Source organism: Dunckerocampus dactyliophorus, chromosome 7, assembly GCF_027744805.1.
Source record: "Dunckerocampus dactyliophorus isolate RoL2022-P2 chromosome 7, RoL_Ddac_1.1, whole genome shotgun sequence".
In the NCBI taxonomy this organism is placed as follows: Eukaryota; Metazoa; Chordata; class Actinopteri; order Syngnathiformes; family Syngnathidae; genus Dunckerocampus; species Dunckerocampus dactyliophorus.
Genome location: NC_072825.1, coordinates 9,100,511 through 9,125,974, shown reverse-complemented (window position 1 = coordinate 9,125,974; position 25,464 = coordinate 9,100,511). Strand labels below are relative to the sequence as shown.

General features: G+C 42.3%; 1 protein-coding gene across 4 annotated transcripts; it reads right to left on the bottom strand.

The window, feature by feature from the left end:
• Positions 1 to 38: 38 nt before the first annotated feature.
• chd4b (chromodomain helicase DNA binding protein 4b) lies at positions 39 to 21,535 on the bottom strand. 4 transcript variants are annotated; one of them, XM_054782161.1, is made up of 39 exons: positions 21,371 to 21,535; positions 21,005 to 21,199; positions 19,909 to 20,033; positions 18,883 to 19,122; positions 18,690 to 18,805; positions 18,059 to 18,158; positions 17,789 to 17,981; positions 17,595 to 17,716; positions 17,388 to 17,511; positions 17,143 to 17,315; positions 15,653 to 16,102; positions 15,366 to 15,577; positions 14,717 to 14,848; positions 14,470 to 14,569; positions 13,634 to 13,825; positions 13,198 to 13,398; positions 12,976 to 13,113; positions 12,233 to 12,354; positions 11,974 to 12,147; positions 11,764 to 11,905; positions 11,425 to 11,674; positions 11,229 to 11,353; positions 9,591 to 9,683; positions 9,359 to 9,500; positions 9,004 to 9,173; positions 8,745 to 8,934; positions 8,359 to 8,445; positions 6,894 to 6,985; positions 6,677 to 6,810; positions 6,045 to 6,189; positions 5,770 to 5,926; positions 5,520 to 5,605; positions 5,224 to 5,446; positions 5,112 to 5,156; positions 3,774 to 3,944; positions 3,585 to 3,693; positions 2,504 to 2,636; positions 2,221 to 2,416; positions 39 to 1,519 (listed from the first exon to the last, which is right to left on the bottom strand). In XM_054782161.1, the coding sequence occupies exons 2-39, from the start codon at positions 21,066 to 21,068 to the stop codon at positions 1,317 to 1,319; spliced, it is 5,871 nt and encodes a 1,956-aa protein (XP_054638136.1). In that variant the 5' UTR covers positions 21,069 to 21,199; positions 21,371 to 21,535; the 3' UTR covers positions 39 to 1,316. The 4 variants fall into 4 exon arrangements, with proteins under 4 accessions (XP_054638136.1, XP_054638137.1, XP_054638138.1 ...); XM_054782162.1 differs by having other exon boundaries at positions 5,112 to 5,153; XM_054782163.1 differs by having other exon boundaries at positions 8,757 to 8,934.
• Positions 21,536 to 25,464: the final 3,929 nt, after the last annotated feature.

The window sequence follows — 25,464 nt, the reverse complement described above, 5'->3', positions numbered from 1 at the left end:
AAATGGTGATCCATAAAAGAGAATCTAATACGCTGGGAAAAAATGGTTGCCCTTTTATTGTGGCCCACTGAAAACAAAACAGTTGGTAAAAACAAAAAGGCAGTCATAATAATAATAATAATAATAATAATAACAACAATGACACACATACAGAAATAAATTTAAGTTAAGATTGCCAACATGTCTCACAACTGCCCACACCATGTGTACCTTTTTTTTCTTTGTTTTTTGAGTAAAATACATGAGCTTCAGGTGTAGCGACTGGAGGAATGTTGAGGTGCACTTTGTTGGCGTTTGAGCTGATCCCAGGCCAGTTAAGGTGATGTCACATACGTAGGAGTTTAAGGGATGGAAGCAACAATAATAGGACAAGACTAAGAGAGAGTAACAGCCTTGTCCACCAAATATGACCTGTTTCATACATACATACAGTATATACATACAATACATACATACAGTACTGTGCAAAAGTACAACAAAAAACCTTAAATTTGGTGCAACTGAGTCAAAATGGAGTGCACTACTTGGCTGCAACCAGCACAGTTGATTCAATCTCACGTAGTTTGCTGGCTAAAGAAATACAACAGGACACCAGCTTAGGAAAGTGAAGCTGGTAAACACTGTTATAGAAACAAGGGTTCAAAACATTCAGTGTGATTTTCTCATACCTTTGACAATATTAGTCCCTAGTTATGACTTTTTATAATTGCTTCCTGTTGCAATTACTTAGCATGACACGTCCCCTTACGTTTGAGCAACAGCAGTAACAAGCCTCTTCTAAAGCTAACACTTGTAGCTGTCCTATTAGTTACACTCTTATTTGCTGTACCCTTAAAAACACCAAAACGAATGGTTGCCAATGACATTTGCACAGTACTGTACGTACTGTACATACAAGAGACAGAAATACAGGAAAGACACACATTCAGGTGAGAACATTACATGACACTTGTAAAAGGAAAACTGCTTAAAAGTTCACGATTCCTTTGTGTGAAAATGAGCCAGATAATCCTGTGAATCCTCCACCCACTGTCAATAGTCCAAAAAATTGTAATGAAGATCCAGGATGCTCTCAGCATCTTCCGCGTATAGTGTATATTTAAATACACATAAACCTGGTACAGTTTGTCCATGATGCCATGAATGTCACATCTGTTGACTTCCTGTATTGACTTCTGAATGTCTCACAACACAGTTGATGTTCCTTTGGGTTTTTGTGTGTGTGTGTGAGACCGAAGAAGACTAACCTGTGCTGTACAAGGTGTTTCAAGTGGGGCATGAGGGAGTCTGCTACACTGTAGTGAAAAGTTCTTGCCTCAGCGTGAAACCTGCATCTGCTGGATACTCTGCGACTGGTTCTGGCCGGTCACCTCGGGCCCACGGCTGGCGAGACGGCTGAGGATATTCCTTTCGGACATTTGCAGCCGCACGGCAACCGGCGGTATCCTGGCGATGGTCGCAGGGAGGCGTGTGACGTCGGCCTTCATGTCACTTAGCAGCTCCTCCAGCTGTTTGAGAACTGCAAGGTGTCGAAACAAAATGGATGATGAGAAAAGGTACTTCCTAAATTTAGAGATGCGAACACAAGACAACCCTGAATATAAATACACACCTCTTATATATATATATTATATATATACACACACACACACACACACACATACACACACACACACACACACACACACACACACACACACACACATATATGGTGTGTATATATATATATATATTCTATATTTTCCTTGATTAGACATTTAACAGGTTAGAAATAAAAATAGGCTTAGGAGACAAACTTACATTTGAACTTAATTTTTTTTTTTTTTTTTTTACAAATAAATATTGTTTACTTGCCATGTGTTATGTGCTAGTATAAATATGTAAACATGCTCGAATGGTAATCTTTGCTGCTGCATGTAATAATTCAAATGGGCACATGATGACTAATCAGTGGTGCTGCGATAATGACTGGCATTAAGACCACGATAAGACCATGATGTCAGGAACTGTTCCTAAAAAGATGGCAAATGACAATAAAATCAAACCGTGCCGAAAGAAGGAATTAACCAGAAACACAAGCTACAGCAAGAATACAGGAAGAATACAAGCTTACTAACAAGGTGACTAAAATTTTCAATTATGAACAGTTTTTATAGTTCCCATAAAGTGGACAAGTTACAAAAAAACAAACAGTGTTGCCATGGCAATGCCGTCTTTTACCTTTATGCAGCACTGCGTTGGCAGGCTTGTTTCCAGACATGGACTCCTTGCTGAGATGCTGGTGAGACTCGGCCAGACACTCCACCTCACTGAAGCGAGTGTTAAGGGCCATGGAGGGATGTGCCGGGTCCTCCGTCATGTTGAGATAGGCCGCCCGGCGGAGCTGCTCCTCGATGACCAATGCCTGCTCTAGTAACTAATAAAAAGGCAACGATTGGCATGTGAGACAAGCAGGCAAATGCAGGCAGAATTTCACACGACATAACTTTTGCATTTAGTTCACCTTGAATCTGCGTGCCAGGAACTTGTTCTTGATCTCCAGGAAGTTTCCCCGGCTCATCTCGCCTTTGAAGGGCTCGTTGAGGATGGCGAACCTTACATCGTTCTGGACATCTTGCCATCGAGCGTAGCCATGTCTGAGAGGCATCATGGTCAAGTCTACAACTACTTATATGAGATGTACAGTGGCCTAGGTTGCTCTTTGACAATTTTAAGTCTCGGAGGTCCCACAATAGTGTATTGAAAGTGTCTGGGCCAAAATCGAGCATTGATGCTGAAATTTAGTCAGTTTAAAAGTGCTTTTAGTAAGCCGGAATCTGAACACACCATTTTGCGTGTCTTTTTAATGCTAATGAGCCCACACCTGTCTCACTACTGTGCACTTTACCTACTTTTTACATATACACTGTATCTCTGCAGTTGTCCAACATATTACATGTCAAATATCACATACAACAACAAAACATTAAGGAGTGGGACAGGAGGAGACAAACGTTAGCAAAACATTGCTATATGAGATAAAGTGCTAACATTACAGTAACATTTTAACAGCAACATCATGCTACGCTGGCCTACTCGCTGAAGAAAAACAAAATGACCAAACTTACAGCTCCCACGTCTGTAGCTGACAGACGGACAGTTAACAGGCACCGGGCTTTACATTAAGATGTGTAGCAAAGCCTAATTATTATTACTGTTTTTTAAAAAGCTTTCTTCATTGAAGAGGTGCGCTCAGCGAGCTTGGAGTGGGTCAGAAGCGGTATCGTGTCCACGATAAAGGAAGTCATGGCGTCATGAAAAGCCACAACTTCAGGAGCGGCCATTTGAGCACCACCTCTCTCAAAGGTGGAGCAAACAAGTGAGAAAAAAAATGATGAATTTTTCTCACATTAGATGCCCATAAACAGCCTCTAGGGACACATATTATGGTTAGAACACAATTAAAAAGTCACTTTAAACTTTCTAAGATACGCAGATTGGCCTTTCAGCAGCTGAAATTCAAACAGAAGTGGTGCAGCATTGTCAGGATAAAAACAAACACAGGTGCAATTGCTAAGTTTTGTATGAAAAACAAAAACGGATACTGTATGATGCCAGCTAGGAGCCAGTAGTCATGGCGACGGTGCCAAATTTCAAAGGTCTTCTTAGTGACGGTGGCTGCCCTTTCTTCATTCTGCCACAGGGAGTGAAGCTCTGCAAAACAAGAGGAAAAGGGCATGAGAGCCTAAAAATAAAAAGAGAAAACATACGTGTGTGTATGTATGTTTACCAACCTGTGAAGCCTCCATCTGCAATGTTGAACATGAACCTCTGCTTGCTGGCTTTTCTCTTCTCTTCACTGACATTCACCATGGACAAAGCTGCTGCTCCTTCTCTACCATTCTCTCCATTCTGAAGTTTGCTGGATTCGTCCGATTTCATGCTGTCTTTGTCATCTTTTTGATCTATGGGAAAAACACAAATACAGTCAAACTTGTCTATAGCGGCCACTAGAGGGAGTCTGCAAAAGTGGCCGCTATAGACAGATGGCCTCTATGGACAGGTTGGCGTCCAGTTTGAATGTTGACCAGTAGAGGAAAAAAAAGAAAAAAAAAAGGGGGAAAAAAAAATAATGTTGACCAGTAGAGGGCACTGCGGACTGCGGATAAAAGTTAAAACAGATAAAACAGCACTACTAGGCTTGTTATTATCATGGTTCATGGGTCATGGTTTTAATTCATCCTGAACATGCATATGAATCAAACAGTAGCACATCACATAGTACAATTCACAATTTGCATGTCCAAAAAGGAGTAGGAAGAAGCAAAGCTTATTTAATCCTACCCCTCATCAGTTTCACATCAGTTACAATACATTTATTCACCTCTTATTCTTCCAAGTGTACTTTGTAGGTCTACATGACAATGTAGTGCAATCATAGCCAAGGTTTTTACTTATTAAAAGGAAGGTAGAGGCTTAATATTAACTGATAGACTATATCCACAACCCACAGAACAAAGCTGTGCTAGTAATGTCTTATGCTTCTTTTTAATATTTTACTTTTTACAGCTTTAGTTCATCAGGAAGTGACGGGAAGTGACGGTGGGCGTCCCGAGCAGGAGAGCAAGGCTCAGTGCGAGCTGTGAGTTTCGAGAGAGTTGGGAAGTGTGTTTATGTTGGCGTGGATGTAAAGTCCTGCAGTGTTCTCCGCTGTTAATAAAGCGATTAAAGTGCATCGGCGACGTGAGTCTCTCCTTCCCCACAACAAGCGGCATTACAGTATTGACCAGTGCACACCAGGAAATAAACGGTGTCATTTCTTACAGGCATTGCCGGGACAGCTATGTAGTGGGGCTTGTTTAACCTTAACCGTGTTCTGTGGCTGCTATAGGCAGGTGGCCGTTCTATAAAGGTGGCCGCTAAGACAGGTTTGACTGTAGATATAAAAGGGACACATGCAGCATCTAATTGAATCCAATACACAGGCTGTATCAAAGATTCCTAATGCTCACGTTTAATCAACCCCATCAGAGGTATTCAATGAACAATATGTGTATTTTTGTGAATGTAGTTTACTGTAGTTTAGAATAGTACAACCCCCTCATAGGTAACCAAAATGTGAGCGTATGCACCTTTCTCTGTTGATGTATCCATCTTCTCATCTTTTGTCTCTTCTGCTGAAACCACAACAATCAGTCAAATAGACAGCAAAAACAAAACAAATGATTTAAGAAGAAAACCCACCTGCAGCACCTTTCGACCGCTCCTCTACATCTGCTTTCCCCTCTGCCGCTTCACCCTTCACCTCAGCAGCATCTAACATCTGTGACGTCTTGCTCAGGTCATCAGCTTCATTCCCTTCCTCCTCGCCTCGCGCTTCCTTCTCTTTGTCCTCCTTCCTCGCAGGAGAGCAGTCTTTGTTTTCGGAGGCCGGCGACTTGTCTGACTCGTCTGGGATTTCAATAATCTAGAGCAAAAGAAGTAATGATCAGTTTACAATAACATCACAGTCAAGAAAGGACACACAAATGCAGAATTACCTCTGGATCGTCTGTCTTCCTGGCTCCTTTGGCTTCCTCTGCATCCTTCCTGAAGTCCTCTCTGTCCTCTGATCTTGAAAGATCCTCTGTTTAAAAAATAAAGTCAGACATGAACAATGTGTATCTGCATCAGTGAGCACAGAATGACATCCAATGCAAGAGCTGTATCCAAAATTTGGCTTTTACAAAAGGTATTAACACTCACTTATGGTTGACACTGTCAGAGAGGTATCAATTTAACAATATTTACCTGGCACAGGAGTGTTAGGTTGTGTATCCGCAGGGGTCCCAGTTGAAGGAGTCTTAGGATCTTCACCGGCAGCCAAAGCTGCAGCCCTTTTGTTCTCCTCTAGTTCTGCCATCCACGGCATGGACCACTGACCATTCACATGCTCAAACTCCTGCACCTGTCAATCAATACGGCCATCATTTGATCACTGATGATGATTTTATATCGTGATTCTAATTAGATACTGTATGTCTCATACAAAGCAGTGGACCCAGATAAGTATGTGAAATCCTTACCTTTTTCCTTATGAGGGACATGACACCGATGCGAGTGAGCACGTGCTGCCTAGACAGTCCCTCGCGGGGGACACCATCTGCAAAGGTCTCAGCTCCGTCAGCTCCCGGTTCGCACAGGTGCCTCATGAAGAGAGACACGTAAGCCCTGTGAACAATGTGTCAAAAACATAAAGGTGAGCCACCTCTTGTTACAGTTGAAAATCAGCAAAGAAAAAAAATTAAAAGAGCAATAAAATACATGACCTAAAAGAAAAAATTGAAAAATTGTGGGGGGTTTTGTCGTTTTTTTGTAAGTAAGAAAATAAGTAAATCATTCTTTCCATTCATATTTATATTAATTTTGAAATAAAATGGTGATTTAAAAAATACAATCTAGTTCTAAGAAAGTTTCAATTAAAAAACAATTTTAATATAATGCAATTGCAAGAATATGGTCATACAGTCAACTCTGGGTCATGCTGGACGGTGGGTGGACACAAGACAAACTCAGTCAATGAGTGAGACATAAAACAGCTCTTGATTTGGATCCATAGTGAAGGAGGTATACCTAATAAAGTCTGAGTGTTTGCAAAGCAGGTATATATTTTGATGGTAATGTGATGGGTAGAAATGAGAAATTATTTCCTCCTCACTTAAATTCCTTTTCTGACTTCCCTCGAAGATCCCGCACCAGCCACTGGTTGGTGAATGCATCCTGCGGAGGCATCCCATACCGCATCACAGCATTCAGGAAGGCCTTCCTCTGCCGTGCGTTGAAGCCCAGGACCTAGTAGGTAAAATAGAAAATATCTCAGAGCTGCAGGGAAAGAAGCTATTAAAAACCAGTAAAATGGGTGCAATAAGCCTCACCTCAATGTTCCCTCCCACTCTGGCCAATAACGGAGGTAGGGGCTTGTCCCTGTCGTTCCTTAAGCCTTTGCGATTAGGTCTGCGGGCGTTAGCTGTGGTGAGACAAGCACTGTCATCTAAACCAGCTTAAAATATGTTAACGGTGAAATGTTCAAACTGGAACTTGATGTGTTCATTGTACCGGGGCGGCTCTGTAAGCACTTCCGCGAGAAAATGGCACCCTCTTGCTGAAGGTGCCTCTCTTTCTCTCTCTCTCTTGCTCTCTTCATACTTTTTACTTATATACCTCTTGGAGCAAACATGCTTTCAGAACGTTTACAACTGAAAGTAGTGTCATTTAATGCAATTCCAGTAACAGTGAGATTCATAATTTATGGAAAGAACAGTTATGGTAGACATGACAATGAACTGAAACAGGTAGAAAAGGTAGTTTAAAAAGTGTATCTGGAAACAAACTAGTTACAATGAACAAATTCACTTTCTCTTCTGTCTTAAGAGACAAAACATGCACGAACACATTCTGCTTTTTTTCACGCCGAACCCATAGCCGGCGTTGCAGTCGTCCGACTCCGAATACAGAGCTGCAGGGGTAAGTGGGTGATTTGGAGGTTTGTTAGTCAGGGAAAGAACTGCAGCCTTTTGTTATTTTTTTTTTTTATTCATTCTTAATAGGAAACTACAGTGGAACTTCAAAAGGTTTTACAATTTGGAAACTTTTTGGGAAAAATATGCCTCTAAAACTAGAAACTTAGCTCAGTGAGCATCTAACATGTGTTTTGCTTTTTGTTTGGATTTTTTGTGACATCCACCATAGAAGTGTACCAGTGATTTCAGACAGGAAAAGCATGATGATGGCCGTACAACCAGAAATTAAACTTTGAAATAGCATCACAATTTGTACACACATTTAATGGCTAAAGCCAAAATAAGTGGACATCAATAATAAAAACGGAATGTACAGTGCACAGTTAGCACACATACCAACTGTCCCTCTGCACAACAGTCACTTTGTCACATATTATCAAATGATTAATCACGAGTAGAGTGTTGTGTTCCTACACAGGCGTTACATTTAACTTATTTTTACACTTGAATTACAGTTAAAAATGTTAAAAAGTTTGATAGATGATGTCTACTGGTCCCCTAGCAAGCCTACTTCTACTTCAGGTTTATAATACAGCAGTTAACACTTTATTACATTAAGAATGTTACAAAGTTACTTACAAATTGCACAGTTAATACATTTATGATGACAACAATTTGACCCTGGAACAGATTCTTTATCAAAATCCATTGTTTCCTATGGTATTTATTTCTAAATGCAAACGAATAAGGGGTTGAATGCAGTGTTTTTGGCCTTTAAGGTTCCACTGTACTTTGATAACGCCTCAACATAGAACAAGAGTCAGCTGAAGGCCAAATTCAACACAGGGCCCCAGAAGAGCAGCAATGAGTTTAAGTGTACCTTCAGAACGCTCATCAAAGTCTTCGTCACCCTCCTCTGACGCCACCGAGTAATCAGACTGGTTGTCGGATTGATCCTCTTGCCAGTCTGAAGGAATGAGGAACACACTTCATTAACTCTTGGACAGAATCTAATCATCAGGATGAAAGTGCATCAAAACCAACAGAGCTTCGTCAATCAACTCCGGAATAGAAAAAAACATGCATCTGAAAGATTGTAATTTTAGCAAATTTACCTACTGTGTTCTCAACTCGGTTTAACTAGGACAATACAAATAGTAAGCAGAAAGTCATTGACATAAAGCATGCAATGCACGTATAAACACAAATGACAACACAGCACAGCACAGACAGAAAGAAGAGGTTGCATTATATAATGTTCTGTACCCTGTCTTATACCTCGGTCCTCCTGCGAGCCGTCGTTGTAATTGACTGGCTTTCGTGTTCTTTTGCCTTTGCCCAAATTGCGGGCCAGATCTTCCTGCTGCTGCTCATAGTGATGGCGAAGCAGCTTCTCCCAGTAGTCAGGGTCCACGCTTTCCTCCTGCTTGATCACCTCCCTCTCCACTTCCTCCTCCTTCAAGAAAACAGCGTCTCAGTTGGTAACAGGCACCATCTCGTTTTCAGTTCTTCAGACGCTTTTTACCTCATCGTCCTCGTCTTTGACCACGTATTGAGCCACTTTGAAGGAACTGAGGTATTCATTCATGCTCTGAAGCTCTGTGTCGTCTGTGGCGTCCTGGTTCCTATCCAGCAAGCGATCGATGGCCTGGTCATCGTAGTGAATCACACTGCTGTCATCCTCCTTGTTGTCCCCTAGTAAGCAGGACAGATCCAATGAGAATGTAGTGACGTACAGTATATAAGTATCAAAAACACTCATTGGCCACAACATTAGGTAAACCTGTATAATGCAATACAATGACGGCTCATATGCATGCCTTCTGGGGTGACACTGTTCTATCACTTGAAACACTACAAGATCTTGAACCGTCACCAACCTTCTCCAACCTCATCCTTGAACAGCTCCTCGGTTCCAAATTTGAGAATATCGTCAAGTTCCTGCTTGGACATGGACCCCGTCTTGGAACCAAGCCCAGGTCGCACCACTAAGTGGGTGAGCATCATCTTCTTCTTTGCTACCTAATGAGATTGGAGACAAACCAGCAGTTAAAAGCTTGAACAGAAAATTATGACCTTTTCTCCCCATCCATGCGCTCCTGTGTTACCCACCTGTGTGATCCTCTCCTCAACAGACGCTTTGGTCACAAAACGATAGATCATCACCTTTCTGTTCTGACCAATACGGTGAGCTCTGCTGAATGCCTACAACGTACACAGAGAACATGCACAAAAAGTTGTCACCATATGTATTGTCACTTGCAATCAAAGTTAGGGTAGACTGTTTTGTTGTTATTACAGTGGTTAACTTCTTTTTACACTTACGTTATAAGCAAAAATATTATGAAATATATCACCTTCGTATTGCACCTTTGTCATAAAAAATGTTAAGGCGTTTAAGTACTTGATGGTTTTTATGTCTTCATAGCAACAGTAGTTAACTTGTGTGCGACAGACAAACATCAATTTGAAAAACATACAGCTACAATGGCTTTCAGGGTGCAGACACAAACGCATAACAATCCCAATTTGGAAGAACAACCTTTTGGATATGTCTGTATTTTTGCATTAAAAGCCATCTATTATTCATTAAAATAGAAAAAAATGCCTATCTTAGAATGTACAGTGGATCCAGAAAGTATTCACACCGCTTCACTTTTTCCACATTTTGTTGTATCACATGTCATCATCACCTGACCTCAATTTTCAGCTTTATGGCAAATGCTGTGAATACTTATGCACATTTGATTTGTTAGTTCTTTATTATTTAATACATTTACAAAAAATCATGAGAACTTTTGTTTTAATTAAATTGAAAAAATGAGGTCAGGTGATGGCTTTAATTTTCAGCTTGATGGCAAACACTGAATACTTACAGGATTTCCGCGACATGTAACTGATCGTGTTAATAAGTTTGAAAACAATTCAAAATATCATAAAAATGTGTCACTGCGCTTTATTTAGATAAGCTTGCACCAGAATCAAGTGATTCTCAAGTATATTTTGTTATATATATATATATATATATATATATATATATATATATATATATATATATATATATATATATATATATATATAATTAAAATTAAAAATGGATGGATCAATAAACTGAAGAAACAAGGGTGGTCTAATAATTTTTTCCATTACTTTTTTCCAGAATCCAGTGCCAAACCGTTGTGTCTTACACGCTCTTAAATTGTAGCGCCCAGTATGAACATTCATAGTAAATTAATTTACAGCACAGCAACGTGCAAATGAGTCTTCACTAAAGATTGTATGCATATTGGAGCAAAACAAAACATCTTTCACTGATGGGAGAATGGTGGAGGATTGCTTCTGCTGCAGAGACCTTACTCAAAGGTAAACAAGTAGTGTTGCAGCTTTTCTATTAAAGAGACACTTATTAAATTAGTATTTAATTTTTTCCCCCCAGAGAAACCAGTAGATCTCTGGTAGATATGTCTTAATTCCACAAGAGGAGATATGTGGTAGCGGTGGCGGTTGATATCAGAATCGGAAATTGACCGTTGGGACATCGGCATATCGGATATCGGCAAAAAAAGCCAATATTGGACATCCCTAGCTATAACATAACAAAATGTGGAAAAAGTGACACACTGAATACTTTCCAGATGCACTGTATGCATACTTCTTGTATCTTAACCCAAATGTAATTAAATCCATCTCGGCCAATGAAAAGGGCTACGAAGTTTGATAAATTACTTGAACAATGGGCGTGGGTCATACCTGGATGTCATTGTGAGGGTTCCAGTCGGAGTCATAGATGATAACAGTGTCTGCAGATGCAAGATTGATGCCCAAACCTCCTGCTCTAGTTGAAAGGAGGAACGCAAACTGGGGAGCACCAGGAGCTGTTGGATTGAAGATCAACATATGGGTTAACAACATAAAAGCCTAGGAACTGCACCATATCATGGGTCACCATTAAAGCGGTCGATGGCCTCCTGCCGCATGTTGCCCGTCACTCCTCCATCGATTCTTTCATATTTGTAGCCCTCGTTTTCCAGGAAGTCCTCCAGCAGGTCCAGCATTTTGGTCATCTGGGAAAAAACCAAAACCCTGTGCCCTCCCTCCTTAAGCTTCTTCATCATCTTCTGCAGGAGCATCAGCTTGCCAGACGCCTTTGTCAGAGACATGCCCTCATACATGCCGTTTGGAAGTTTTGGTGCCTCCTATGGTGAAAAAAGACCACATGATGACTATTTACAATTAAACATGCAGTACGTGAGTACATAAAAATGGATAAAGATGTGAATCGTACTGTAGCAGCAGCAGGAAAGAGGTATGGATGATTGCAGCACTTTTTCAGGTCCATCACCACGTTGAGCAGAGAGACTTGGTTTCCTCCTCCGCGAGTGTTCAAGGCCTCAAAATTTCGTGTTAGAATAAACTTGTAGTATTTCCTAAATTCAAACAGGAATAACTTAGAATAAGTGAAATAAAAGACAATTTCATTGCTTTTATCACTTACTTCTGCATGGGGCTAAGCTCCACTCTGACAATGAGCTCCGTCTTGGATGGCATGTGTTTGAAGACGTCCGCCTTCAGCCTCCTAAGCATGTGCGGTCCCAGCATGTCATGGAGCTTCTTGATCTGGTCCTCTTTGGCGATGTCGGCAAACTCCTCAAGGAAGCCTTCCAAGTTGCTGCAGAAGTAAGGAAAACAAGTTGAGCCAAACAAACAAGGTGAGCCAAACATGCAACAAAAAAATCTCAGAGATTTATGCTGACTTGAATCTCTCCGGAGTCAGGAAATTAAGCAAGTGGAAGAGCTCCTCCAGGTTGTTCTGAAGAGGAGTGCCGGTCAGGAGCAGCTTGTGTTGCAGTGGGTAGTTGTTCAACACTCGGAAGAACTGGTGAGGAAAGGACTCAGTGAATTCAATTAGATGTATCCTATCTGACATTTCTCATGCTTTTCAATGCAAGTCGATAATAACACAAAGTGTAGGAGCACAACCTAGTGGGGAAGTTGCCAAGTTGCAGCTGACAAAAAATGCTATAACTGAGTCAAAATTGAATTGAATGAGACCTCACGAATACTTTTATAAACACGCAGAAAATATCTGCAACACTTAAAAGGTCCCCTTTTATACAAAATGAGCTTTTTAATGATGTTCTAACAGCAATGTGTGTCCCAAAAGTCTGTTTATGACCACCAAACTTGAGGAAAAAAAAGCAGGCTTTACTACACATCCACACATCAAACCTGGAGCGCTGTCAACTATCCATTAGTCAGTTACCAACATGAGAGATGTAAGTTTGATCATTTTGTTTTTCTTCAGCAAATAGGCTGACTTAGCATGATGCTGATGTTAAAATGTGACCGTACGGTAAGTGTTGCTAATGCGCCTCTCATCCTTGACCCATTCCTTACTGGTTTTGCCCAATTCTGCTAACTAGTAAATAAACAAATAGCAATGAATCACTACCTCTATGGCAGAGGTAAATATAGGAGCTGTAAATTAGTAAAACACCTTGGACTGGTTGTTCTTGAGCCTGTGCGCCTCATCCACCACCAGACAAGCCCATTCAATGGAGCCCAGCACAGCCTGGTCAATAGTTATTAGCTCATAGGATGTCAGCAGGACATGGAACTTGACTGTTGAGTCTTTCTGCAGTGCCAACATCAGAAACCGAAGAGACAACTTTTAATGTTACGAGCCATAATTTGAAATGCGTCACCGTATCTTTCTCACCTTCATCTTGGATGCCTTCTTCCCACCTCGGATAGCATTCCCTTCGAAAGAGAACTCGTTCTCTCGGATGACAGCCCTGCTGTCCTTGTCTCCAACGTATGTGACCACATACATGTCCGGCGCCCACATCTCAAATTCTCTCTCCCAGTTGATGATGGTGGACAGGGGTGCACTGACAAGGAAAGGACCTTTGGAGTGACCCTGAGGGAAAACAAGGATGGGGTCCACATTTTAAATTTGACACACACAAGAGAGGTGCAACCAAATGTCTTGCCCTGCCTTTAGAATAGAGCTCCTTCCTTAGAGCCCATCCCCTTTAAATGGGCAATGTTGCTTTATGTCAAATGGCTTGATTCACCCTACAATTGACACTGACTCACAGACGAATGCAGACAGGACACAATAGAACTTAAAAACTGGTGATTGCGCCCTTCACCTCTTTGTACAGTGAGTAGAGGAAGACAGCAGTCTGGACAGTCTTGCCTAAGCCCATCTCATCGGCAAGGATGGTGTCGGTGGCCTGAGCCCAAGAAAACCTGAGCCAGTTCAAACCCTCGAGCTGATAGGGGTGAAGAGTTCCTCCTGTGCTGTCCAAGTAGTCAGGCTGACGGTCAAACTTGCTGGTGGGCTACAAGGGGAAACAAAAAGGAGGATTAGTGTCTTTCTGTAATGTTGTCTTTCCTGATTCTTCACATCACAACACTTCATATTCAATATCAATAAATAAATAATGCTCAAGTTTGATACACTCTTATTTTTAGGGTCCATACTGCTATTATAGGTCAAATTCACAACATTCCAGCACTTCAAAGATGAGCTAAGACTTACAGTATTTCAGCTTCATGGGATTAAGCTTTACTTGATTATTTTTGCATTATTATTTTTAGACTATTGGAACAACTATTTGTTATGGAAAAAGTAGTTACAATTTCAAGGGCTTCAAAATACTTTACGCAATACTTTATGCAAACTTCATCCAAACTTCATCCACTTTTTGAATGACAACAGGGTGACAGAGCAATAAAATTTAACAATTTTCAAGCATTTCAAGCACCTATGGGGGACCTTGTAATGGGGACCTGTGATTTTTTGCTCATCCTGCTAAAAAAGTTAAACACATATATAATGTGTTAAATAATTGTTGCATAGTGTTATAGTAACGCTGACAATAAAAAACAACTCTTTTATAAGAGGCAGAATTTTTCATTGAATTGGGCACATGTACCTAATGCGGCTGGTGAAAGCTGTTTGACAGATAAGTGGAATACTCACGTCTACAACTGGATTCGCAGGTGGACGCTCCGTCTTCTTGACTTTGACTGGCTTTTTCAGCTTCTTACCAGGTCTGCCCTCATCGCCAATCATCAACTCTCTAGGTTAAAAAATGAGTGTTAAAAAGGGGACAGTTGATAGTTGAAAGACTCAAAACATGTAAAAAAAACCCCTTGTCTGACTATAAGAAACTGAACACATACAAATTAAGAGAGGACATGTGTGACGTATGTGTTCCTTAGCACACCTGTGATTCCAGTAAGTCTGCTTGTAGGTGTCAAACTCCGGGATGTCCATGTCTTCGCTCTCCCACGTTGACTGATCGTAGGGCAGATCTCGCCACTTGATCAGGTAGTGCACATTTCCCTTTTTGTCAACACTGGCATGGAGATATCACATTAAAACATCAACCGACGAACAGATTGGCCTCTAAATAAGTTATAGTATCCATATTTTTATGTGTGCGATAATTTAATGACATAACACTAGATAATTAAATGCTTACTAGAGCGCATACGATCCTGATGAAATTAAAACTGATGACTTGAGAAATTAAAAAACAACAAATAGTTCTGTTTCTATTCACTTAACAATTACAAGCAAGTAATACATTTTTATTTTTCATATTTATAATAATAATCATAATAATAATAATAATAAATTGGATTTGTAAGACGCCTACCAAGATACCCAAATATTCAGGAATGGTTCAGTTATGTAAATTATTCACTAGCCAAAAACAATTGCAGCTTTTAAAAAGCAATTTAAATGCTAATGTATCACACTAGCTCGTGTCACAATTGCAACAATATGCATTCACATTGATAGGAAAAAGTTGCAACAATACAATAAAAAGGGACTTTTGCATTTATTATCAATCTACATTTTGACTATACCTGTGGTTGAGAATGCGGTGTATCATCAGCCACTCCATTTTTACTCCATAGCGGTAGAACTCTGCCTCCATATGGACAAAGAGCGGGTCCTTGTTCTTCCTCTTTGTGCTCTTGTCGTCATCGCCCTCACCTCCAAAATCCACCGGAGGCGGCTCATCCATGTCGGTCTTCCTCTGGTAGTTGCGGAACATCACCTGGCAGTTGAGCTCCAGCTGGTGACCACATGTGAGACTTGATTTATTCTGCCATGATTAATGTATGCAATGTTGGCAGAATCAGACATTTACCTGCAACTCTAGCACCCAGGAGCAGTGCCAGTAGGACAGGTTGCACCATTTGACAAAGAACTCTCTCTCCCTGCGGCCAACCAGCGGTGGCGGGTCAGGAGCATCAGCAGGTAGGTCAGCAGGCCGGGGGACAGGCATGGGTGCTGGCAGCTCTCCCCAACGCCATGTTATAACCTTCTGGACTTTACCCTTCATTTGTGGACACTTGCAGCGGGGACAGATCCACTCGCCGTTGGGGATTTCAGGGAGAGGTGGGTTGAGACAGTGGATGTGATAAGATGAGGGGCAAGTATCACAGCAGAGCAGCTCTCCTCCATCCTTGCACACTCTGCAGTACTCAATGTGGTGGTCGTCCTCTTCCTCAGCACCATCGTCCTGCCTGTCGTCCTCGTCTTCCACTTCGGCGTCGGACAGATCTTCTCTGGCCTCCCACTGGATCCCCTCCTTCTCCTGGTGTCACAATCATGGGCAGAGGGTAAGGGGGAAAGGGTTAGCAAGACTGTGACAGTAGTGCAATAACAAATGCTGTCATTTACTACATCTCCCAAAAGTGAGGACACTTCTCACATTTCAGCAACTATTTTTAATACAGCATGTCGTCTCAAGGGACAATGCTAGGAGTATAACAAAGTAAACTTGTATACAATTTAGAGAAGTGGCTGTACAGCTTGTATAGATTTACGATCCACTGAAAGTGGGTCAACACTCAACCATTATTGTACAAACAGCTGGCAACACAAGTGAGCAGCAAGATAATTGTGTCTTGCATACAGTCAAGAATTATGGTCTGGGGCTGCGTGAGTGCTGCAGTTTGTTGAGGGAAATGTAAATTCCAACATGTACTGTGACATTGTGAGCAAAGCATGAAATTAAATTCAATTTAACTTATTTAAATCACGCCAAATTACCCTCGCATGGAAAACTGGGCTACATGGCAGTTGTCCAACATGATAAAAGGCGCCAACACACACCCCAGATGACAAGTGCCTTGCAGAGGAAAGTCAAGGTGATGGAGTGGCCAAGTTCCAGACCTGAACCCAATTGAGCATTTGAAACAAGGAGGGAAGGTGGAGGACAAGGTGTCTAATGTCTACCAGCTCCACCAGTGATCACATCATGGAGGAGTGGGAGAGGATTCCAGTAATAACCTGTGCAGCTCTGATGAATTCTATGCTCAAGAAGGTTAAGGCAGTGCTAGATAACAATGGTGCTCACACTAAATATTCACAATTTAGACATGATCACTGTGAGATGTATTTGTGTTATCAGCTATTTAGACAATAATGGCTCTGTGTTGACTTATTTTCAGTGTATAGTAAATCTAAACTGCTCCACAAGCTGTAAACGGACTACTCTAAAGTATATCCATGTTTACTATCTCTAGTATCCCTTAAGAAGATATAATAAAATGCATGCTGAAATGTGAGGGCTGTACTGACTTTTGTGAGATACTGTCAGTGGATGAATCGAGCCAAGATGACTGTACTCACACAGTGTGGACAGCTCCACTTGCCCTCGGGTGCCTTCTCCATGTCAGGGTCCAAACAGACCATGTGATAAGCCCTGGGACAGGTGTCGCACAGAATGATCTCTCCTCCCTGCTGGCACACCTCACAGTAGTCCTGGTGGTCAGTTTCGTAACCATCACCATCCTCTGTCTCAACTGAAAAAGACAAGGGAAGTTAGTGGGTTCAGTGGTCCAGAAGTGAGGTCCAAATGGAAAAAGAGGCCACACCTTTCTTCTTCTTCTTTGCACTCTTGGACTTCTTCTTGCTGCGGCTGGTGCGGTTGGAGCCCTCTGACACGGAGAAAGTAGTTTCGTCAAAGTCACTGTCCGCATCTGGCTCGTCCTCGTCGCTCTGATTAGAGAGCGGGAACACATTTTTGCAAAATTATGAGCAAATTACATGAACACAAAACAATTTGGTGGCAAACATCTTACGGAAGAGCGCTTCCTCTTGCTGTTCAAGCCTCCTAGTTTAATTTTGAGCGGAGCCACCTTCTTGGGTTTGGGCTTTGGTGGTGCTTTAGATGAAGACTTGGACTTTTTACGAGCATTAGGGCCTGAGGTGAAAATAAAGAGACAACTTCAAGCAAATACAAACCAGATGTTTTCTAACCTAACATTTTACTTACCTTTGCCCTCTTTGGTCTTAGCCTTGCGAAGAGGTGGTGCTGGAGGCGGCGCCCCCAAAGCAGCAGGTGTTGTCGTGGGAGCGGCGGCAGGAGTACCAACGTCCACCCCTCCGTCTGTCCCAGCCACTACCATGTGCTCCACAGCTGCAGCCACATTGGCGGCTGCCAGAGCTGCATTTGCCGTGGCGGAGCCCTGCAGGGAAGATTCAAGAACTTTGCAGACGAGTGCTTCTCCATTTACCCTTCATTCTAATCAATTAAGTGTAATACCTTAAGGGGGTTGTTTGTGCTAAATTCTCTCCACTTGGCCATCATTAAAGTCATCATCTTGGAAACAGCAATTTTGGGGTTCTTGGCTGCAATCAAGGGCCTAAGAGCGACAACAAATGTGATATAACATAAATATCCTCTAAGTTTTACAATCATTAGACAAATCAGTGACAGGTCAGTGGTTAATAACTTCTGGATAATTAGTTGCAAAGTCTGGCCCGCAACCCTGCAAAGACATTCTGCTCGCTGGCGGCCACGTTTTTCAACCAATATTGCTCAAATTAATCAGACATGTGCCTGCCAGTCCCTTAAAGGTGCGTACCAAATTTTTTGGTGATTCGTCTAAACATCGTAAATGCAGCGGGTGTTTTGTAGAGTGCACTGAGTTGTGTAACAAATTTCAAGTCAATCTGACTTATGGAGTCCAACTTTGAGGTTTAATAACAGCGCCACCATATGGTGTATTTGTCTGAAAAATAATAGCACACGCAACACCGTAAGGGTGCATGTTTTGACAAATGTTCACCCTTTTGTATGCAGTGGTTCAGGAGTAGAAGAGTTAGCTTACACAAAAAAATACACAGCATGTCTGACTTTTCCATATGACAGATTTATATGAAAGTTTCCTTACCTGACAAACTGGCTGAAGGCCTTATAGTTGGTGAGGGAGTTGTAGTCTTCCTGAGTAAAGACATGGTCGATATCTTTCATCCCCCAGGCCTCCAGCATCTGTGAGGAGCTTTTCGGCTGAGGTAGACAAGGGTAGAAAGGTTATCCCTGTACGAATTAACAGCGCTCCTTCTTGTTTTAGAGTTCCCATTTACTTGGCAGTCATCGTCGTCCTCATCGTCATCTTCCGGTTCCGGATCTTTCCGTTTGCTCTTTGAGCCCCCTTTCTCTGATGCCGTGCTTCCTTTCTTCTTCTCTTTGGTCGAGCTGGAGCGTTTCTTCTTTTTCCTCCCTGGAGCATAATCACTTCCGTCACTCTCCGAGCGCAGACCTCCCTCATCCCGCTCGGCTGCCTCCACTCCGATCAGGTGCTCTGGGGAGCTCAGCTGCAAATCCTGGTTATGTGAATAGCATATACAGTATACAGGAGCATCATATGGACGATCTTTGACTCGTGTCTTTGCAGCAGACTCCTTAAAAACAGCAAAGCACTCCATACGAGAAGACAAGATATTTGATTTGCGCTTCTTTGTCTTAACTAATGACTACAATTTGGTGAAGTAAAAGTTTGAAGGTTTGGTAAAGACTTCCATTGACATTATATACAACAAAATGACATTATATGCAAAAAAGGTGAATAGTGAAAGAAAATGTCCAGTCTCCTGATCCTTAGCTGTCTAAAAATGTGGCCCATTGAACAACAGCTGAATACAGTGAATCTCCTTAGACCAGGGATGTCCAACATGTGACCAAGAGGTCATTTGCTGCCCGCAGCTCATTTTTTTATTGCCCCGTGGCACATCTTAAAAATACTATTAGAAAAAAAACAACAAAAATGGGAAAAGAGAGCAAAAAGCTATAATCCGCATCCTTTGATTTTTCAGTATGCTGCCCTCAGTGCAAAACATTTGGACATCCCTGCCCTAGACTGTGCAGGAGTACCCGCTGGAAAGAAAAATTATAATCATTAGTGTACTGGTACTGCCTGTCTGTAGGAGATTGACAGCAAACTTCCATCATTTGCGTGTGTAGGCACAGAATGAGCATGACCTTGAGCTGTAATTGAGTTATAATTGTGCAATTATTGCCGTTACTATACTGTAATAAGTAGCTAATGTGACTATATTTGAAGACGTTGCCATGTGCAGGGTGCAGCATGAGTCATGTGAAAGCAAACTCGCCTCCCTGATGGCTCTTAGCCTCTTGTTGCTTCTGCTGTCTCGGCTGCTCTTCTTGGCTTTCTTCTTCTTCTTTGACTTGGGCACCTCCTCCATGTCAGACATGACGTCCTCCGCCTCGTTGTCGTCTGCGGGTGACACTCGCACTTCTCACACTTGCAGCAGTGGAATGTGACCATTTTCAAATACTTTTAAGTGCACTTAAATATATTTTCTTTCTACATTTCACTTATGAAGAAATAATAATGCATATGATGCTGGGATGACTTTGTGCCCCTATTCTGTTGGTGCCGTTTATACAAAACAGTGATAGTAAAAAGATGCATTTTACAGGCAGTGTGAAAGGGGCTACTATCTCAGAAGGTGGAAAATTGCAGGGTCAGACCTGTATTTTTACTTTTAGTATATATGTTACATTTAAAAGCAAGTGCTTTTTAAGTATGGTCGTTGATGTGGTAGTTCTACTTTGACTAACACACATATATATATAGATATATAGAGAGAGAGAGAGAGAGAGAGAGAGAGAGAGAGAGAGAGAGAGCGAGAGATGGTTATTTGTACTACGAGACAACACATTAAACTACTTTTTGTACTTTAAATCAATTTAAATCCAAGTGCTTACTTACTTTTAAGCATGATTGTTGATGTGGTAGCTCTACTTAATTTTGCTGGTTATTTGTACTAATTTCTACTACCACCTAACACTTCTCCTGTCGCGTTATGATTGCAGCGCATGCGCAGTGGGGAGCGCCCTGCAGGCGCGATAGAAGGAAAGGGAGGGCGCGCGCGTGCTCAGTACAGTGCGCGTCCAAATCCGCGTGCACGCTCTCACGCATTGGCGTGTGCGCGTAATGTGGTACAAAAACAAAAAAAAAATACTGCGTTAAAAACAACTTGACCGCCTATTTTGATGAAACTTTGACAGTTACCGCTATTAGTCCCTGAAAAGGTAAACAAGGAAGGAGGACACCTGCACGTGAAGTTATCTTAACTAACATGGCGACAACTCCCCCGGTTAGCTAGAGCTAATGTTAGCATCGCTTTGAAGGCTAGCTCCGGTCAACACAACAAGAAGCGGTGAGGGGCCGGTGGATCTTACCGTGGAGGAGTGAGTGCTCCTCGGCGTCCCCGAAGTTGTCCCTGTCATCCTCGCTGACTGACATTTCTCCAGTGTTCCTCGCTGGGATTATTAATCCCCCCTAAAGCTGGCTCCTCGGTCGACGAGGGAGGAGGGAAAATGACGTGGGACTGCTGGAGAGAGTGGACCGAGGGTGACCAGAAAGGGAGGGGGCGGCTAGTGGAAAACATAAATAAGTACGTTTTAAAATGCCATTTATTGCCCTGGCTAGCATTATATCTTCGTTGTTTATAATTGGTCGCACTCAAACAAGTTGGCTAATTAGAATATGTACACAAAAGAGTGACACAAGCGCCTCATTTAGTCAAAGAAAAAAGAAAATCTTACCTTAATAACTTGGAAACTAGTGTGTGTAGTCCAGCAACTCAATTTAGGGTTCATTCATTTAAAACCTAAAAACACACTCCCCTTTTTCCCATCTGTCCCAGCCTCACAGCTTAGCTAACATCCTCACAAACACACAAAGGGGGCAGACATCCCATAATAATCCCCCCTCCCCTCCCACACAGGACTCTGCATAGTTACCTCGCAACGGACAGACCATAATACTCACACTGCCCCCACCCCCTTCCAACGTGCACGCTGGCTGACATGCACGCGCTTACACGCACACTACCACTCCTAGACATGCATGCACGCAGGCCTCATTGCATGCACACAGGCCTCAGAGCTAGCCACCTCATTGTCATGGTGACGCCCCCCCCTCCCATAAACCTCGCCAGACCATAATACAAGCAGCAATAGCAGTAGTTGTAGTAGTAGTACTAGTAGCATACAGCCCATAACATACTACATGTAAAAGGACAAGATAGGATAGATGGGCCTAAACCCTTCAGACCATAATAGTGCTGACTAGCATCTGATTCACAAATCATGCATTACAACATGTATGAAAGTGTGTGGTCCAAAAAAGTCCAACGGGGTGTCCACAAACTGTCGCTGATGTCTCCACAACTGCACCAGACGGCTGCCAGTGCCATGGTCAACAAGTCTATGCACTGCAAAAACTCATGTGCATGGACTTCAAACAAATCACAAAAAAGTGTGTTTCCTTCAAGGACTAAAGTTGCAGCACATGACGCTTTTCCAACGTGGGACAGGAAGCATGGGTAAAAGCGTCAAACCAGGTGTAATGCAGGCGCAAATTCTGCCAATGGGCCCTCTGCGGTGATCCATATATCCTATTTGAGGACGCAGGACACAAAATAAAGAAAATGTTACTGCACCTTTCGCTCTATATCATTATTTATAAAGACTAAGTTACTATATATAGTCTTTCACAGGCTTTCACACAGCGACATGGAAAATTGCCCAGTCTATTTTTGACACAGTCTTCTTTGGTGCCATTTATGCAGAATGCCGGCAAAGAACAACCAGAAATATGTCGGCATTTCCAGGAAGTGTGAAAGAGACTACTACCTCCATAGCCAGAATATTGTCAGGTCGCCTTTGAACCCCTATTCTGTCTGTGCCGTTTATACATAAAAGACAAGTAAATTACAGCATTTACAGGCAGTATGGATCTACTACCTCAGAACCTGGAAAACAGCCTGGATGACTTTGGACCCCCTCTCTGTGTTGATGCCATTTATACAGAACAGTGCTAAAGAACCTCGGAAGATGCTGACTTTTACAGGCATTGTGAAAGGGGGTACCTCAGAAGCTGTAAAATTGCCAGGTCGACTTGCACCCTCATTCTGTGTCAGTGCCGTTTAAACAGAACAGCCACAAAGCCAGGAAAATGCTGGCTTTTACAGGCACTTTAAAAGGGGCTACTACCTGTAAAGGTAGGAAACTGCCAGTATCACTGTGTGCCCCCATTCCGTTGGTGCCATTTATACAGAACAGTAAGAAGATGCCTTTTATCGGCAGTGTGAAAGGGGTTCCTACCTCAGAAGGTAGAAAATTGCTGTGTCAACATTAGACTCCCATTCTGTTGCGGTGCCATTTATGCATAACGCCATTTATGCATAAAGGGCGTAAAAATGCATACTTTTACAGACAGTGTGAAAGGCACATTTAACTCCAAAGCCTGAAAATTGCCGAATCATATTCCATGCCAGTGCTGTTTATACAAAACAGCAACAATGGAAAACAGCCAGGGAAATGCCAGCTTTTACTAGTGAAAGGGACTACCACTTCAAAAGCAACATTGCTGGGTCATCCCTGCTTGGTACATTTTATACAGAACATTAAAAAGATGTAAAAAGGCCAACTTCTAAAGGCAATGTGAAAGGGGCAGAATTTGTCACATAGCTTGCATTAGATTGAATGAAGTGTCCAATGACTGTTTTACTATAACTACTGCATGCAGCTTCAATTTGTAATCAATTGTTTATTACTGTGTGATGCGGATCTTGGCAATAGTGATATTGGATTTTGATTGCTCAGTGTGTTGTTCCGCCTTCACATAGGGCTTCTTATCAGGTTACTTTAATGGAGCCGCAAATGAGAAAGGCTGTGATATAAATTTACTCACTGTGACGCCGGCATTGAATCCAAAATCTTGCATTGAATTGAATGCATTGAAGGATAATTGGATGTGTATGTGTTTAAACGCACTGATAGGCCTTCTTATGCTATATCTCACTGTACACGCACATCACATCGCAACAAGGCCTACACGTGTGTGTCCGTGTTCTTTTACTGTTGCGTGAAGGCTATGTGCAACTTCCTCCTCCTCCTGGCATCTCAGCCATCTTCCTTCCACCTCTCACGCACAGCCCCTCCATAACTATCACCGCTTGGCCCCCTCCCCCCGCCTCCCTCCACTTTTCCCTGCCTAACAACACCGTCGGCATCCCATAATATCCATACAGAGCAGTGCACGTGGTTCTTTGCTGCGCTGGTGTGCGCTTGTGCAAGATGCAATGATCATAGCAGAAAAAGCAAGTGAAAGAGAAGTTTCTATGACCTCCAGCAGGGGGAATTGTATACCTGAAGTGACTTGAGGCCTCCTCCGAGACCCTGCAGCCCATCTACAGTCAAAGCACCATTTTGGCAAAAAATGGGGGGTGGAAGATAAAGATGAAAAAGAGAGAGAGGAGACAAGTTATTTACGAGGAGGGCGAAGGGATGAGCATAACAGAGGCGCCGGACATGACAGCGGGCCACTTATCACCATGGCGTTGCTGTGGGAGACTGCGGAAGACGTCACTGAGAGAAAGAGGTGACACAAAGGGAGGAATATGACACGAGGAGGACCTGACTGTCTTGGTAGGCGGAGGAGAGATGGAGCTGTGGGGGTGGGGGGCATTTACTCAGGAAGCAGTCCTGGGTGTCACAGGGTTCACAACGATGGGCCTGCTAGAGGACTTACTGTGGCGGCGTCTGCAAATGTTTGAATTCGGCGGCAACACCGACTGATTCAACAATGAGCCGTAAATAAGTGCCATCAAGGTGGGACAAGGATGTATCTCAGAGTCACTTTATTGGCTCTTCATGTGGAAAAAGAAGAGTCTGCAAGGTTAAAGGTCAGCTGGAATTTAAAGCGCTTCCATCAACCAATGAACACACATGCTGAGGAGAGAAAAGTTATCAATTAGTAATTATTACATGTGGAAAAACTTATTAGTGTTCAGTTTACCCTATTCATCTTCACCGGTGGTGTCCAAAGTGTGGCCTAGGGACCCTTTTCAGGCCACAGCTCGTTTTTCATTGTCCCTTTGTATCAGCGGTCCTCAACCTTTTGGGACCCATGAACCGGCTCATGTTCCCACAAATCTCCACTCCAGCGGAACATTATAGCAACCTAATGTGTCTTATTATGTATTGTGTAAAACTAAGACAGTAACAACATCAAATTAAAAGCACAAAATGAATAGAGACCCATCATACAGCAGTACGAGCCTGGAGTTAGTTTTTCAGGGAGAAGATTACTTTGCTGTTTGATGTGTGTGGGGAAAAGGCAGTGTGCTAACATGAATTAACTTCACATTACCACTCAATAACATCATCAAAACTCACCTTTATGCATTCCCACGTAGAGTAGTATCAGCACTTGATGCCAAATACAAGGTGAAAGAAAAACATCAAAAATACAGTTTAGCAGTCTTTGCAGCGTGGGAGAAAGTTAGCACATGCACAATGGTGCGTTCAAGGACTGTCGAACAAAGTGGGATGGGTCGCCGCTCGCAAAAAACAACATATCCATGCAAAAAACAAATAGATCCTAATTAAAAGCCACAAAAATGAAAGAATAAAGAAATATTTGTTTGATGAGAAAATTATGCCACAATCTAATATGGACCTTGTGCTCTGACAGGAAAAGGGTTAAAACATGCTGTAGATAATTGCAGTGTTCTCTTTCAGTGTTGTCACCCGTTGCTTTACAGCCGTTTTCCTGCTACCAATGTAAATGGCCCCCCCATGTCCCATATAGGGCTGTGTCCCTATGCCCTCTTTTCCCTCTCCCGATCTCT

What these genes read in the sequence shown, in the direction of transcription:
- chd4b (XM_054782161.1), bottom strand. Translation starts at nt 21,068, where the DNA reads ATGTCAGTCAGCGAGGATGACAGGGACAACTTCGGGGACGCCGAGGAG. An exon ending in TCTTTCCTGCTGCTGCTACA is followed by an intron (nt 11,675 to 11,763) that starts GTACGATTCACA and finishes TTTTCACCATAG; the next exon opens with GAGGCACCAAAACTTCCAAA. An exon ending in TCCTGGCACGCAGATTCAAG is followed by an intron (nt 2,417 to 2,503) that starts GTGAACTAAATG and finishes CCTTTTTATTAG; the next exon opens with TTACTAGAGCAGGCATTGGT.